The sequence below is a fragment of the Danio rerio genome, chromosome 8, assembly GCF_049306965.1.
Source record: "Danio rerio strain Tuebingen ecotype United States chromosome 8, GRCz12tu, whole genome shotgun sequence".
In the NCBI taxonomy this organism is placed as follows: Eukaryota; Metazoa; Chordata; class Actinopteri; order Cypriniformes; family Danionidae; genus Danio; species Danio rerio.
The window spans coordinates 22,332,501-22,349,496 of NC_133183.1; the positions used below are offsets into that span (position 1 = coordinate 22,332,501).

Consider the following 16,996-nt stretch of genomic DNA (forward strand, 5'->3'; position numbering starts at 1 on the left):
ATTTGCATTTTACTCCACGAAAAACAAATAATTAACAAAATGAAGGTAATAAACATTTGTGATGTAGTACACTTTTTAATGATTATTTTAAGTGGTATTAAGTTTGGCTATAATTTCAGCTATTAATAAGACTTGTTTATATGAAATATAATTAAAAAAAAATTTAATTATAAGTCCTGACTCTTGCATAATTAAACATTTTATAATAGGTACTTTGGTACACAAAAAATCTGTTTATTAGTTGCAATAATCTTTTTCATTCATTCCTTCAATTAAAAACAAGCTATTTACATATTTATTAAATCAGATCGAACCATAAAAACATGACATTTTTGCTGTAATTTCTAGATGTATTGATCACATTATTTGATTAACCTTTTTCTGCCCACCACAGAGCTCTACCATGAAGAGACCTGTCATTCCTACTGAATTCGGGGCCAAGGTGCCCACCATTGTCCGCCAGCGTTACCTTAACATCTTCATCGATGAGTGCCTGAAGTTCTGCTCCTCTGAACAGGACGCTTTCCAATTAGTGAGCCATACAGCTTTCACAATTTCATTTCGTTTAATGTAGTGTCGGGCCCCTCACATATGATTGTGGGTGTTTTCTCTCCTGTCAGGCTCTTGAGGAAGAGAAGGTGGTTTATGACAGAAGCAGCAGTAAAAACATCTACCTGAATGTGGCTGTGAACACGGTGAAGAAGCTCCGCAGCAGAAGCACGCCTGCGTCTCCTGTCACCAGTCAGTCTGAAACACACATTCAGATCAATACACTTCTCAGTTCACTACATTAATTTAATGTGACTGAGCGTACTCTAAACTACGGTTACATTCTTAATTCTTACTATCAATCACACTCTTAAGATGTAATTGATTTACCTTTTCACAATATAGGGCTTTTTTTTGTTTTAAGATTTATTTTTGGCCTTTTTGCCTTTATTAGATGGGACAGTATTTAGACAGGAAGCGAAGTTGAAGAGAGAGAGGCAGTAGGGTAGGGAAATGTTCTCGAGCCGGGATTCGATCTCGGGACGCCCTGACGTGCTACTGCACCATATGTCGACGCACTAACCACTAGGCTATTGCGCCGACACAATTTAGGGCTTTTAACGGATCTTAAAATAGCAGGAATTCAAAAAATTCATAACGTATAAAATTGAATGTTGCATGCCACACTAAAATAAATATGTAAAATTATACTGTTGCTTTCTATTAGAAATATAGAAACATCCTTAAATCATGGTCATTTCTTGATTCTGCATCTCCTATAAAGGCAAGTCTTGTTTCTTGAGAAATAGAACAGATTAAGTTTGTCAGATGTCAGCTCCATAGGTTAACTTTTAACTGTTTCAACTTTTTTTGGACAGTTAGTATATGTTTGTTCTTGTTTTAATCATAAACTGGTGATTTTTGTGCTGTTTGTTCCTCAGAGAGCCCGGCTGTATCTGTGAACAAAAAAGCTCAGTCTCATGAAGAAGTTCTTGGCGGACGGCTCGCTGCCACAACCAGCTTCACTATTAACCGCTCCGGCAAACAGCATGATGTCAACCCTAAAGGTACTTTTTTCTGTTTTTTGCTTAATTTTTAGTATTTAGTTTTTAGTGTTTTGTTTAGTTTTTTTGTGTGTTTTGTGTTATTTTTTGTTTTGTGTGTTTTGTTTCGTTTTTTGTGTTTTTTTTTGTTTTGATACATTTAGTTTTGTGTTTTTTGCTTTGTTCTGTGTTTTGCTTTGTCATTTTAGTTTTTTGTTGTGTTCTTTGTTTTGTGTGTTTTTTGTTTAGTTTTTTTTGTGTTGTGTTAGTTTTTTGTTTTATTTTGTGTCTTTTTGTTTTGTTGTGTTGTGTTTTTTTTGTTTAGTTTTTTTGTTTTGTGTTTCGTTTCGTTTTTCTGTTTTTTTGTGTGTTTTTGTTTCTTTCATGTTTTGTGTTTTATTTTGTGTTTTTTTGTTTTGATTGTGTGTTTTTTTTTCTTTGTTATGTGCCATCCTTTATAATTTGTTTCATTTTTAAATTTTATTATTTGGTTTGCTTCATTTTATTTAATATATTTTTATTATATTATTTTATTTTATTTTGTGCAAAAGCAAAAACTCTGCTTTTTGTATTTTTAAATTGCATTTTAAATTTTAAATGTGTGTTTTTTGAAGTTGTAATCTTTAGTACTTTAGTTTCAGTAATTTAGTAATTTTTTAGTTATAGCACTCTTCTATACACAACATTTAAAAGCATGATATCTGAAATTGACCAAAAAGTGATCTGTTTTAGCAATTAAACTTCTCGTATGATAAGAATAGGGGCCAGGTATTTATGCTTTTTTATGTTATGCATGTTGTTTTTCAGGTGCCATTCTCTACAAGAAACTAAGAAAATATGCCATGACAGAAGAGCAGCTGCAGGAGCACGGCTACCCTCTGCCTCATCCAGAGATATCAGGACACGCTGTCGTCCATAACCTACCAGAGAAGAAAAACAATGACCGTAGGCTTCTTTTTAATAATCTTGTTTCTTTATGCTAATTGTTCACATTACATTCGATAACAGAGTCAAGCCACTAGATGGTGCTACACTCAAACCTACATCACACCATATGCCCAATGTTTTTATTTCCAGTAAAAATACAAGTTCACGGATTTATGACAAGACATGCTGTTTATTATGTTTGGAAAAATCTTCCTCTTTCATAACTTGTCCTAAATGTGTTCCTCAGCTTTTTCCAAAATTTGCTGTCGATGTGGAGCTGAGTATAAGGTGAACTCTAACGGCAGCTGTGTGCGTAAAGAGGAGTGCAGTCATCACTGGGGCAGGTTACGCAGAAACAGAGGTCAGTGTGTGGATGCGAGAGGAGATTCTGGATCTGTTTCATGTGGTTTCAGTGTTTATTGTGTGTGTTATCTCTCTGTCAATGGAAACAGTGATCTGTTTATTTGTTTTATATAGTTCCAGGAGGTTGGGAGACACTTTACAACTGCTGTTCAGGTGCGGTCGGCTCTCCTGGATGTGAAGTGTGTAAAGTAAGTCTCCTCTATCATTATTTTTCTCAAGACAACAAATATTTTCTGTATCCATTAAATGAGATTTAAAATGTGCTTTGTGTGACTTGTAAATTTGAACAAGCTTAGTTTTAATTAAAATCTGCAAAACTATAATTATTTTAACTATCATTCCGCAAATGATTTTTTAAAACCAAGTTTTACCATTTTTCTATTATTTACATAATGTTTATATATACATGTGCATATTTACATTTAAATGATTTCTTTTTTGGCACATGGGAAGTAAAATAAATCTATTTATAATGCTTGTCAACAATTACACACACACATACATGCATTTAAAAGGGGAAGATCCTATTTCTTTGAAATAACTGAGGCATCCTTCTTCTCTATCTGTTCTAATAACAGGTCTCTGAGTAACATAAAACATATTGGTACAAACAGGCACGTGCACACATAGGGTTCAACCTGTGCAATGCACATGCCCTTTTTAGTCTTGGATATAAAGTGCCCTTCCAAAATGATCAAAAGTGCCCTCGCGACGCGACACACCCTCCGTCCCGCCCTTCTGTAGGCGCGCGACAACACCGCTCTTGAGTACGCGCGCTCAACCCACCCCCTCCCCCCGCTTTACAGTACGCGTACGACAACACAGCTGATCAGAACGCGCACGACAAAAACAACAGCCCCCACCCCCGCTCTTCAAAAAATGTATCCTCCACATGCCCTTTGGACGGTCTCTGCACGGGCCAGGGTACAGCCCTTTTAAAGTATTTTCAAGGGCTGAACAATATATGGCTTTAGCATCGATATCACAATGTGCGCGTCTGCAATAGTCACATTGCAGGGTATGCAATGTTGAGATTATAAGTAGACACGAGCCATTATTTCGAAAAACATGCTGATGATTAACATTTACTCCTTATTTAAAACTCTACAAATGTCATGTGTTGTAAGGCCTGTTACTGTATTAAGGCACAAGAAATTGTACCATTTGTAATAAATTTGTAATTAATTAGTTATTAAATATTCATTTTATTAGATTATTTTTACAATAAAGACTATACTGTGCTGTTTTTACATATGACTATTCAGTTTCTAATCTTTATTTTACTTTTATATTTGCTCTATTGTATTTGTTTATGCTTTTAAATTGTTATTATATTTTAATCATGGGGCGACACGGTGGCTTAGTGGGTGGCACTGTCGCCTTACAACAAGAAGGTCACTGGTTCAAACCCTGGGTCAGTTGGCATTTCTGTGTGGAGTTTGCATGTTCTCCCCATGTTCATGTGGGTTTCCTCCTGGAGCTCTGGTTTCTCCCACAGTCCAAAGAAATGCTGCACAGGTGAATTGAATAAGCTAAATTAGCCGTAGTGTATGTGTGTAAAGGCAAGAGTGTATGGGTGTAAAGGCAAGAGTGTATGGGTGTTTCCCAGTGTTTGGTTGCGGTTGGAAGGGCATCCACTGCGTAACATATGATGGATAAGTTGGCGGTTCATTCCACTGTGGTGACCCCTGATAAATAAAGGGACTAAGCCAAAAAGAAAATGAATGAATGAATTTTAATCATGATTCACACCCAGAATAATTCCAAATCAGTCTAAATTATTGAATTCTTCCCAAATGGAGCTATTCCAGCTCTCTGGTGAAATGATATTCATATCGCAATATATTTTACAGAAAAATTAAATATTGCAATGACTTATTTTTTTTAACATTGTGCAGCCCTAATGTATTCATTGTATGTTTCCATAAGGACTGTGGTGTAATAACCAAATATTGAAATTTCCAAAAATAGCTTAAGCATACATAGGCAATTATACCATATACTAATGACAAACATATAATGTTAAAGTACACAAGATGTTTTTTTAGTGTGTTCAGAAGTCTTTTGTTTGCCTAAACAGGACAATGAAGTCTTTCGTTAGTTGAATCTATCAGACAAAGCTTTCAATAAGGTGTTTAGAGGGAGCTTTATACTGAATAGAGTTCATTAAGGCTTGTGTGCATTCTGTGAGGAATACGAATAACTGTTTTTCTGTTTCCTTTTTCTTCAGCAACATGTACAAGATGGCCGAAAGGAATCTTTGGATGGTTTTGTAAAGACTTTTAGCAAGCCCTTGCCAGTAGATGGTAATGCCGGCGTCTACGCCTTGGACTGTGAAATGGTGAGAATAACAGTTCTTTAAAAACACCCACACTCAGTTTAGAAGTGGATAAATGCCTAATAAAAGAAACAGGATGAAACTCTGTAGGCTCTTTATGAAGATGATTTAAAGCTTTTACATTACTTGTTTTGTAGTGCTACACAAAGCAAGGTCTGGAGCTGACCAGAGTGACCGTCATTAACTCTGAACTCAAGGTGGTCTATGACACTTTTGTCAAACCAGGGAGCAGAGTGGTGGATTACAACACACGGTAGGACTTGTGTTAAGATAGAACTCACATTTACCTTCAGTTTTCTTGTTAACATGACAGCTGTGTCCAGGTTTTCAGGTGTGACTGCGGATGATCTGGAAAACACCACCATCAGCCTGCGGGATGTCCAGGCGGTGCTGCTCAGCATGTTCAGTGCAGACTCCATCCTCATCGGACACAGTCTAGAGAGCGACCTGTTTGCGCTCAAGGTTAGCAATTTTAACATAGCATTTTTTGGAATTTTAATTGTGCTCTTGTCATACATAATCTTTGCAAAACAGGAGTATTATTGCAAGAAATTGCAGCGTTGAGATATCTATTTATCTTAAAGGGTTAGTTCACACAAAATGAATAATTCATCTTTTTTTTTTTACTCACGCTCATGACGTTCCAGATCCCAGAGACCTTTGTTAATGAACCGTTTAAGTATTATGTACTACTTTATTCAGTTACTATATGCCTTTAAAATGCTCTAAACATTTTGCCTTAATTTTGCAATAAACAATTGCCTTACAGCAAGAAGGTTGCTGGTTCGAGCCCTGGCTGGATTAGTTGGCATTTCTGTATGGCGTTTGCATGTTCTCTCCATGTTCACATGGGTTTCCCCCAGGTGCTTCGGTTTCCCCCACAGTCCAAAGACATGCTGTATAGGTGAATTGAATAAGCTAAATTGGCCCTAGTGTATGTGAGTGTGTGCAAGAGTGTGTGGGTGTTTTCCAGTGTTGGGTTGCAGCTGTAAGGGCATCCGCTGTGTAAAACATTTGCTGGATAAGACCATTCCGCTTTTGAGACCCCTGATTAATAAAGGGACTAAGCCGAAGAGAAAATGAATGAATGAATAATGCTGCTGTCTGTTCTCTGTTTTCTAGCTCATTCACAGCATGGTTGTAGACACCGCTATTGTGTTTCCTCATCGTCTGGGCTTGCCCTACAAACGTGCTCTGCGTAACCTTATGGCCGACTACCTCAAACGCATCATCCAGGACAACGGTACTGATCTGCATTATTATGACTAGATTTAGGTGAAGTTCACCAAAAAGTAGTGTACAGGATATACTTCACCCTAAAGAAAAAATGCTAATTGCATTTACTTATTTCTAAAGGTCTAAGATTTTAGAAACACTTTGTCATTATTTGTTAACATTTGTTCACATTCACTAACATTTAACAGCACTCCTACAGCATATATTTACCTTTATAAATGTTAATCCCAACATTCTATTTATTTATTTATTTAATTTTAATTTATTTTAAAAATGAGAATAAAATCAATTCAATACTTCAAATACTTCAGTGAGTAACATTTAATTTGAGCGTCTCCTTTCCACTCAAATTCCCTCTTCTTACTAGTTATAACGATAAGTTATGCATAATTACATGCATCAAACCATAACCGTCTTCATTTAACCCTAACCATTCAGTAAATACTAGAAGTTTATTTATATTACTGTTCTTACATGTGTAGTTGGACTGTAACAAAGATACCTTAACATAAAGTGTACTTCAACTTTGCCACTACAATTTATAACATTTAGCAATATACCGTTTTTGCTATTTGCATATTATTTTGTGTATTTTTTTTTTTTATCTGGTTTACTGTACTTGTCAAAGCTGAATTATTAGGAGTGTGGTATTAGGTTCACTTGTACATCTTAAATCACAGGTGTCAAAGCCTGTCCTGGAGAGCCACAGCTCTGCACAGTTTAGTTCAAACCCTGCTTCAGCACACTTACCTGTAGGTTTCAAACAAACCTCAAAAGGACTCAATTAGTTTAATCAGGTGGGTTTAATTAGAGTTGAAACTAATCTGTGCAGAGCTGCGGCCCTTCAGGAACTGGCTTTGACACCTGTGTCTTAAATGATCTGAGAGTCTTCTCTTGGTTTTATCCAAAACTGTTTTAGTTTGTTTCTAGTCTTGCATAGTCAGACTGACTTCTGAAGGCTTGGGAGCTTTGACTGCTTTGAATGGTCAAGGACTGCCCACTATGTCCTTTGCAGACTGCCCACTATATAAATGACTGACAGGTTAACCAATCAATCACGTATTGTTTTGTACCACACCATGTTTTTGGGACTGTAATGTCCTCAGAATAACAGTCTGAGACGCAACTTTGCATCATTCAATCAGGAAAGTCTTTTAAAGTTTACAACATCGACGCATCAATATTTTCGATTATCTGTCAGCTAAACATATAGGAAATCAGCAGGACATGTATGTAGACTTTGCTCTGAGATTCATTCGTTATTTTGGTGATACATTTCTACATAAAGGTCATGCAGACTGAGATGAGTGTAAAAGACTTTGTTCTATAAAAGAAAGGTTTTGTTGTATTTGTGAGTATCCACAAATCAAAACAGTTACTGTTTTGAACAATGTCTTTTTCTTAAATTTATAACCAAAATGACAGAATATTTACAGGTTTTCACTGACATTAAAAAAAAAGAGAACGTTACAGTGGAGAAAACAAGTATTAAACCATTCTTCGGTTGTTACCAACATCTGAGGGAAATTTCAAGTCATCATCACCTTAAGAAATATGCTTACTGAGAAAAATGATGGTGTTATTTTTCTCAGAAAGCATATTTATCAAGGTGACGTTGACTTGAAATTTTCCTCGGATGTTGGTAACAACCAAAGAAATCCATATATGCAAAGAAAACAAATCTAATTAAGTTCTGCGTAAAATAAATTAAATGATGTAGGGAAAAAGTATTAAATGCACAAAGAAACGAAGGTGTAGAAAGGCAGTAAAAGCCCAGACAGCAACTGAAATCTCTCAGTAGTTATCGTGCAACCCTCTGCCCTTTTATGTTTGTATTGTTTGGGTTTTTAATAAAAAAATGGTACAAAGACACGGGTGTACCGGCAGTAAATCACTGATGCGTTATAGTCTCCGAAAGTTATATGTTTAATAAGCAGCACTGTCGTCAATATAAACATGGTAGCTTTTTTTTATCCGCTCAAGCTTGTTTCCATGCAGGCTGGTTAAAAGATCGACTCCTGGAAATCTTGTATATTTACACCAATCAGAGGATGACTGAGGATCTGCTAAAGTGTTTTCCAGAAAAGTGTGCCATATGCATCAGATGTTTAGCTAAAGGTCTTAAGGTGGTGTTTGGCGTGATGTCTGAGGTTGAGAGTATTTAGTTCATAACATGCACCTAAATAACATGCCTGTCTGTGATTTCAGTGGGAGGGCATGACTCCAGCGAGGATAAACATACCTTATATTACAGTGGGGAAATAAGTATTGAACACAACCATTTTTCTTAGAAAACATATTTATAAAGGTGCCATTGGATTGAACATTTTCACCAGACGTTGGTAACAACTAAATAATCCATATATACAAAAAAAAACAAATCTAAATAGTTGACAAATTAAGTTTTGCTTAAAAAAATGAATTGATGCAGGGAAAAAAGTATTGAACACATGAAGAAAGTGAGGTGAAGAAAGGTAGTGAAGGCCCAGACAGCAGCTGAAATCTGAGGCTGAGACTAGTTAGTTCATAACATGCAACTAAATAACATGCCTATCTGTGTGTTTTCAGTGGGAGGGCATGACTCCAGCGAGGATGCCAGGGCCTGCATGGAGCTCATGATCTGGAAAATCAAAGAGGATGCCAAGGTGAAGAGATGACCTCTGACCCTGACTTTTTTTTCTCTCTCTCTGTCTCTTTCTCTCTTTCTCTCTCTCTCTGTCCATATTACGACTCGCAATGATTGTCAATGAACAGAGAGTCAAAGAGGAAGAGTCACTGGAGCTCTTCATAATGGGCTGCGCGTCACTTGGGTCGGATAAACTGCATCTGAGTAAATCCTGCAGTCTAAATGAGGGGCAAAGAAGTAGAAGGACTGACACAAAGCAGAGGAGATTGCAGAGCCCAGATCATCACGGCTCCTAGCAACCCCGAGCTAACAAGCAATCCTAATTCCCACCATGCTAAAACAGACCTTGTTATGACCATTATCATCAGCAGAAGTGGGCATAGATTGGCGCAGGGGTAACTGGATAACTTTGGTTGAGTTTAAAAAGTATTCTCTATTGTTTCCTATGTTTTCAAGGACCCTGCGCCCTAATAATCATCCTTTTTTGATGGTGTTTTAATCTGTCACTTTCGGTGAAGGTCTCTGTGTTGCACTATAAGGATGTTTGTGATATAGTTGTACATGATATCCACAATTATACTTGAAACCATGTGTTTTCAGCACTGATGTGATGTCACTTCTAATAATAATGTAAAGCAATCCACATCAAAGACAAAAAAGCTGTCTAGTTGCGAATATGTAAAACTAGTTCTGACATTTTCATGACTCATTGCCTTGTAAAGCAGACGCAGTATTATGATTTGTATGCAAATTAGTAAAGTTTGTTTACACATTTAAATTGGTTAGCGTTTTGTTTGTAATTCATTTGCACAGAGCTTCATTTGGAAGAAGTTTTGAAATATATATATTTTAGGTCATTTAAGGTATAAAAAAAACAGTATTTTTAGCTGAAACACTCTAAATGCAGGCATTTCACCTTGAAAGCATAAGTTTAAAAAAATTATTACTTCAGAAACCTGTCATAAATAAAGATCAGTATGGTTGTACAGTGTTTTTTAATGTTATTAAAGTTTTTGTAGCGGTTTAGTTATTTATTTTTTTTTTAACTGTACATTTTTAGATTTTATAACACTGTTTATAGCACCTTAACAATACTATACAGGGATCAGAGGTGAAAATAAAACTGTAATGTGAAGCAATGTGTCCTTATTTAATGCCTTTTAAACAGGAAGTAATTTAATCAGACATATTTTGACCAAAAACCATTTGATGATACACTAAAAGACTGTTGGCGTTTCTGTGTGGAGTTTGCATGTTCTCCCTGCGTTTGCGTGGGTTTCCTCCGGGTGCACTGGTTTCCCCCACAGTCCAAACACACGTGCTATAGATGAATTGGGTAGGCTTAATTATCCGTAGTGTGTGTGTGTGTGTGTGTGTGTGTGTGAATGAGTGTGTATGGATGTTTCCCAGAGATGGGTTGCAGCTGGAAGGGCATCTGCTGCTTGGAACATGTGCTGGATAGGTTGGCGGTTTATTCCGCTGTGGCGACCCTAGATTTATAAAGGGACTAAGCCGAAAAAAAAATGTAATGAATGATTGAATGTTGCCAATACACTCACCGGCCACTTTATTAGGTGCACAAAATGCTTGTTAATGCAAATGTCAAATCAGCCGATCTTATGGCAGCAATTCAATGCATTTAGGCATGTACAAGATGATTTGATGCAGTTCAAACAGAGCATCAAAATGGGCAAGAGGATTTAGGTGACTTTAAACGGGGCATGGGTGTTGCTGCCAGACAGGCTGGTCTGAGTATTTCAGAGACTGCTGATCTACTGGGATTTTCACACACAACCATCTCTAGGGTTTACAGAGAATGGTCCAAAAAAAGAGAAAATATCCAGTGAGCGGCAGTTCTATGGCCGCAAATGTCTTGTTGGTGTCAGAGGGGAATGGCCAGACTGGTTCCAGCTGATGGAAAGGCAACAGTAACTCAAAAACCACTCCAACAACCGAGGTATGCAGAAGAGCATCTCTGAACCAACCTTGAGGAGGATGAGCTACAGCAGCAGAAGACCACACCGGGTGCCACTCCTGTATGCTATGAACAGGAAACTGAGGGTACAATTCAAGCAGGCTCAACAAAATTGGACAATAGAAGATTGGAAAAACGTTGCCTGGTCTGATGAGTCTCAATTTCTGCTGCGACATTTGAACTTTAGGGTCAGATTTTGGTATCAGCAACATAAAAGCATGGATCCATCCTGCTTTGTATCAACGGTTCAGGCTGGTGGTGGATGTGTAAGGGTGTGGGGGATATTTTCTTGGCACACTTTGGGCCCATTAGTATCATGGCTACTTCCAGCAGGATAACGCACCATGTCATAAAACATGAAAATGTTCAGTCTCTGAGGAATATTTACAGCACCTTGTTGAATCTATGCCACAAAGGATTAAGGCAGTTCTGAAGGCAATAGGTTTTCACCTGTTTTAAAATGCTAGAAGCATATTTGAAACATTAAAACAGACTGTTTGCCTAAATTTAATTAGCTTTCTATGTACATTATCAGAAATAACAGCCTGATCTCACGAGGAAATGTAACTAATTAACATTTTACCAGTTTAGTGGCTAATTCATACCAATTCATACAAGTTCAGTCATACAAAAATGTAAGATTTTAAAATGTAGGTGTAATTGAATGGTTGATGAATGGTGATTGAATGGATTCGGTAGGTCAGGGTGATATTATAGCTTCATATCACACAACTCCACATTAAAATTTACACTGGTAGCAAAATCTGATGGGTAGGATATTGCGTCATAAAAATGTGCTACCTACTTTGTGATTGGGAGTTGGGACAATCTTACAAGGTAGGAAAAATCAACAGAACACCGGTACAAGGTTCTGACGGTATGATAACCTTGGATTACAAATATTATGGCATCACAGTATTGTTATTAAATAAGTTGTTTTAAAATGTCTGGGTAGGGTGGCTCAGTGGTTTGCACTGTCGCCTCACAGCAAGAAGGTTGCTGGTTGGAGTCCAGGCTGGGTCAGTTTCTTGGGTATTTCTGTGTGGAGTTTGCATGTTCTCCCCATGTTTGCGTGGGTTTCCTCTGGGTGCTTTGGTTTCTCCACAGTCCAAACACATGCTCTATAGGTGAATCGAATAAACTAAATTGGCTCTAGTGTATAAGTGTGGGTATATTTGAGAGTGTATGGGTGTTTCCCAGTACTGGGTTGTGGCTGGAAGAGCATCCACTACGTAAAACATGCGCTAGTATGGTTGGTGATCTCTGAAATATAGACTAAGCTGAAGGTAAATGAATGAATGAAAATGTGAGGCTAAAGAATCAACAACTTTGTGTTGGATATAAAGTAAGTCACTGCACTGTACAGGCCCATAGCATGCTTGGATGTAGAAGTGATTTGTTTTTCTAATGTTTTCTGAATCGTAAGCTGACCAGCTTTAGATATGGATGGTCCTTTCCTGCTGGGGTTACTGTTGCCTTAAATAAATAACTGAAATAGTTTTTGACAACACATAAACATAACAAAAACAAGCATATATATACTGTAGGAACAGCATAGCAGGAAAGTTTAAAACTGTGACTTTTCCAAACCACGGTAAACTATGAAACCGGTTATCGTCCCATACCTAAAGTGTATCATTGAAGGTGACAATATAGAGTATTTTGTGATGTCTAATCGTAACCTGTCAGTTTTACTCTATATCTTCCTCAGTTACCCAGCATGTCAATACTGATGTATGGAGACCTTCTTCTCCAGCAGGTGCCTGACCACAAACTCTTTCTCCAGCAGCTGTTTTTCTCGCGCAACAAAGTCACACAAAGAGCCCGTGGAGGCATAGAGGGAGGTCTATTGTATGGCGCTCACCCCAGGCCCATGTGTTTACCCTGGGCCCCAACCATCTCATGTCACAGATCCGGACCCCAGGTATTAAAAACTACGGCAGGATCAATACCTCGCACAATGTCCGGACGACCGGGAAGGGGGGCGACTCTCACTGTTTATTGAGTGATTTAAAGATTTGAGCATGTGCAGTGAGACAGCTTAAGGTCTTCTTCATTATCAAGTTCGATCAGTCGCTCTTCTGATCACCTCTGAATGATGGGGTCAAAGAGGGGGTCAGTGCTAGCGTTTGGGTCGTATGGTTGGATGTTTTATCACTTGATGCCACAGCAATTTTATATGATACACACTGTAAACAATGTTCCACACAATTCTGTCATGTTGTCCCAAGACAAATCTATAGTTTTTACAAATTTAAGTTTAACATAAAAAAAAAACTCAAGAACTGTGTTGATTTAGCTTATTTTAAATATGTAGTTTGAACAGTTAGTGCAGTTAAAGTTGAAATTATGAGCCTTTCTGTGAAATTTAAAGTTTAAACGTAGAGAAGATATTTTTTTCAACACTTTTTTTTTTTTGACAGACAGAGCATATTACTTCACAGTTATTTTGAAAGATACTAGTATTCAACTTAAAGTGCCATTTAAGCATCTAACTAACTAGGTTAACTTGGCAATTTAGGTTAATTAGGCAAGTCAAGATCTGCATCTGTAGTCAATCAAGATAATAAATATTATTGCTGCGGTCACACTGGAGTTTGAGGATGCAAAATTCTGTCGTATGGCGTTGCAAAAATTGATTAAACAAGTTGATTAGACATTTTTAAAAATGAGCAATTGGTACATATTTTAAATTTCTAATGTCAAATGCAGCCAAGTGATTCGATTTCGCAGGTCAGAGTTCACCAAGCAGGAAATTTCCAACGCAGCGATCTGCGAAACTTGTTTCATGAGCTTGCATTTCTGGTCTGCCGTTTGAATGGAAGTCTATGGGGCGAACAGTGCTGTGTGACTGCTGCTTAAGGGGGCTTATATTGACTTAAAATTGGTTTAAAATAAATCAAAAGTTTTTCATATTCAAGCCAATTTAAAAGAAATAAGACTTTCTCTGTAATAAAGAACAATGTATAGGAAATACTGAAAATGTCTGCTCATTTAAACATCGATTGTGAAATATTTAAAACATTAATCTTTTACAAGATGACTAATAGTTTTCCCTTTTTTTGCGAAAGAATTTATTACTCAGTATTTTTTTTATTAAATATGTCAGTAGGGTTTAAGCTAATCTGGTATCATGGGTTATTAGCCCATCTTGTCACCTAATTAGTCGATTGATCCTCTGGTTATTTCCAATATTGATCGGCAAGGCTTAAGAAAAGCTAAACTCGAGCTGTGATCTGGTTTAAGAGGTTTTGTTTAGGATTAAATCCATGGGGATTCAAAGAAGAGTTCCCTAAAGGGTCTATTTTAGATCATCTTGAGTCTTGTTAGTGCATATTAATGTCAATCATAAACCGTTACTGATTGATTTAATAATTGTTCACTTTCCTCCAGATCCTGGTAGTTCATTTGTCTGTATTTATTGGATCTTTTAAAAAAGACATAGATTTAGATTTTTTTGATTTTATATTTTTTTTATATGAAGGTTTATTATAGTTAACTATAAAACTATAAATGTGAAGTAAAATCATTTACATGTTGATTTACATGAAGAATTTCTTGATAATTGTTATAACAGAGATGAGAAGTAAACATATTATTTCAGATAGTTGTTAAGAAAATGTTTTTCATTTAGTTTTACATAACTAAAACAAAAAACTGAATAAAAAAGTATGTGCATACATGAAATATATAATAAAAATGGCAACAACAAAAAAATGAAATGGAAGGTATAGAATATTTTAAAAAAAACTAATTACAAATGTTTATGCTTAAAACTCGATTTCACAAATATGATTGGAGTTTTTTTTTTTTTTTGCATAAATATTTACAGTTTTGCCTGTGCCGAAAGATCATTGAGCTATTAACTATCAACATGTTCTATTGCTGCTTTAATTTAATTTTAAAATTGCCTCTAAGTGCATTTTATTCCAGATTATTAGAATACTGTTGTTATTATTATATATTATTTTCTTGTCTGGTAGCATATAGTATATATATATATATATATATATATATATATATATATATATATATATATATATATATATATATATATATTTATATATATATATATATATATATATATATATATATATATATATATTTATATATATATATATATATATATATATATATATATATATATATATATATATATATATATATATATATATATATATATTTATATATATATATGTATGTATGTATGTATATATGCATTTGCCATCTGTAGTTGGAATAATTGTATTTAGAACCCCCCTTTGATTTTTTTTTTTCTTTTTTAAATATTTCCCAAATGATATTTAACAGAGCAAGGACATTTTCACAGTATGTATGGTATTATTTTTTTCTTTTGGGAAAGTCTTATTTGTTTTATTTCGGCTAGATTAAGTAAGTTTTAAATTTTTTTTAAATCATTTTAAGGTCAAAATGATTAGCCCGTTTAAGTTATATGTTTTTATTCAATTGTCTACAGAACAAACCATCGTTATACAATAACTTGCCTAATTACCCTAACCTGCCTAGTTAACCTAATTAACCTAGTTAAGTCTTTAAATGTCACTTTAAGCTGTATAGATGTGTCTTGAAAAATACCTAGTCAAATATTATTTACTGTCATCATGACAGAGGTAAAATAAATCAGTTATTAGAGATGAGCTATTAAACTATTATGTTTAGAAATGTGTTGAAAAAAATCTCTTCGTTAAACAGAAATTGGGGGAAAAATAAACAGGGGGCTAATAATTCTGATTTCAACTGGACATACAAACGCAAAATAACTTATATTTATTAAATAAACATATTCTGCTGAAATCAGTAAAAAGTAAATACTTTTAGAACAACTTGGTATTCATCATGCTAATATATTTTTGAACAATTTTTGTAATTTACTCCCTAAACTGCCATTTATTTTTACTGACAACCTTGCATTACATTTCTACATACCCCTGAAGGCCTGTGTTGGTGGGAGAGAAAAAAAATGGGTAAAAGAAAAAATAAAACTGGGTGGGAGAAAAAAAATGGGTGATAGGAAAATATATATATATTTTTTTTTAGGTTTTTGTTTTGGTTTTGTTTTGCAAATATGTTTTGTTACGTAAGTTTTTTTTCCCCCCACCATTACATCCCTTCCAGGTCTTCATGCAGTTCAGGAGATCATATATCTTGCCATTTTAAGTTTTTCAGTTGAATCAAATGAACTTTTCTAGTCATCTCAACTTGCAACATCAGTCAAACTGACAAAAAATATTACATTAAACTTTTCAGAACTTAAAAAAATGAGTTGAACTCAAGTTAAAGCAACATTTGCTGTCATGAACAGTGTATAGTAGATAGAAAGGTATTTAAAACTCCTATGCTTTTTAAGGTATTTCACGAAGAGTTCATCTGTTAATAAACAGTTGATAAGTGAGAATTTGTAAACATCTGGTGCACGTTTTACTCCTGCAGCGTGGGTTTTTCCCCCCTTAATAGTTTGATAGGAGCTTTTGTGTTTGCATGTTTGGCAGCTCTTTAGAGAATATCTGTGCGCGCCTCTTACTGGAGCTTATACGGTGCGTCTGACCTCACGCTTCTGGAGCCGCACTGCGCAGGGTCAGAGGCCACGCTTTAGCCACATCGATTTCCCCCTATGAAGAACTCTTTAGTCCCATGGCTCTTCTCCAGAGGCCCCCTCCACACTCAGAGCTGCCCGGAGAGCCGATTGTGCGGCCTCTTGGTTAAGCGGCTCTCTCTCAGATAACTGACAACTACAAAGCTCTCCTCTTGACAGGCGCTTGTCAATACAAATTTCCACTATTGATAAGTAATTAAAGAAAGCGAGAGCATTCTGCGCCTCGCTCCAACATCTGTTAAACAGGAGCTGTAAACAAAACCCCTCAAAAGGCTAAATGAACCCCCTCTGTCCTTCACTAGAGCCCCCCTGTAGTTTTAAAGCAATCCAAATCATATTAAAGAGCGTTCAGTTTAGCTGCAGCTTGAGAGAGTCTGTGGAGATA

General features: G+C 35.9%; 1 protein-coding gene across 2 annotated transcripts in view; it reads left to right on the top strand.

The window, feature by feature from the left end:
* The window catches only part of rexo1 (REX1, RNA exonuclease 1 homolog), a 16,487-nt gene extending 7,079 nt beyond the window's left edge, over positions 1-9,408 (top strand). Inside the window, exons 6-16 of one of the 2 annotated variants that reach the window (NM_001126416.1) lie at positions 395-532; positions 621-741; positions 1,431-1,556; positions 2,340-2,477; positions 2,707-2,820; positions 2,937-3,010; positions 5,053-5,163; positions 5,298-5,413; positions 5,484-5,622; positions 6,283-6,403; positions 8,965-9,408. In NM_001126416.1, the coding sequence (NP_001119888.1) occupies positions 395-532; positions 621-741; positions 1,431-1,556; positions 2,340-2,477; positions 2,707-2,820; positions 2,937-3,010; positions 5,053-5,163; positions 5,298-5,413; positions 5,484-5,622; positions 6,283-6,403; positions 8,965-9,053 (1,287 nt within the window). In that variant the 3' untranslated portion in view covers positions 9,054-9,408. Of the gene's footprint in view, positions 1-394; positions 533-620; positions 742-1,430; positions 1,557-2,339; positions 2,478-2,706; positions 2,821-2,936; positions 3,011-5,052; positions 5,164-5,297; positions 5,414-5,483; positions 5,623-6,282; positions 6,404-8,604; positions 8,797-8,964 lie in introns of those variants that run through there. The other variant, XM_005166869.6, reaches the window with a different exon arrangement.
* The last annotated feature ends 7,588 nt before the right edge of the window (positions 9,409-16,996 follow it).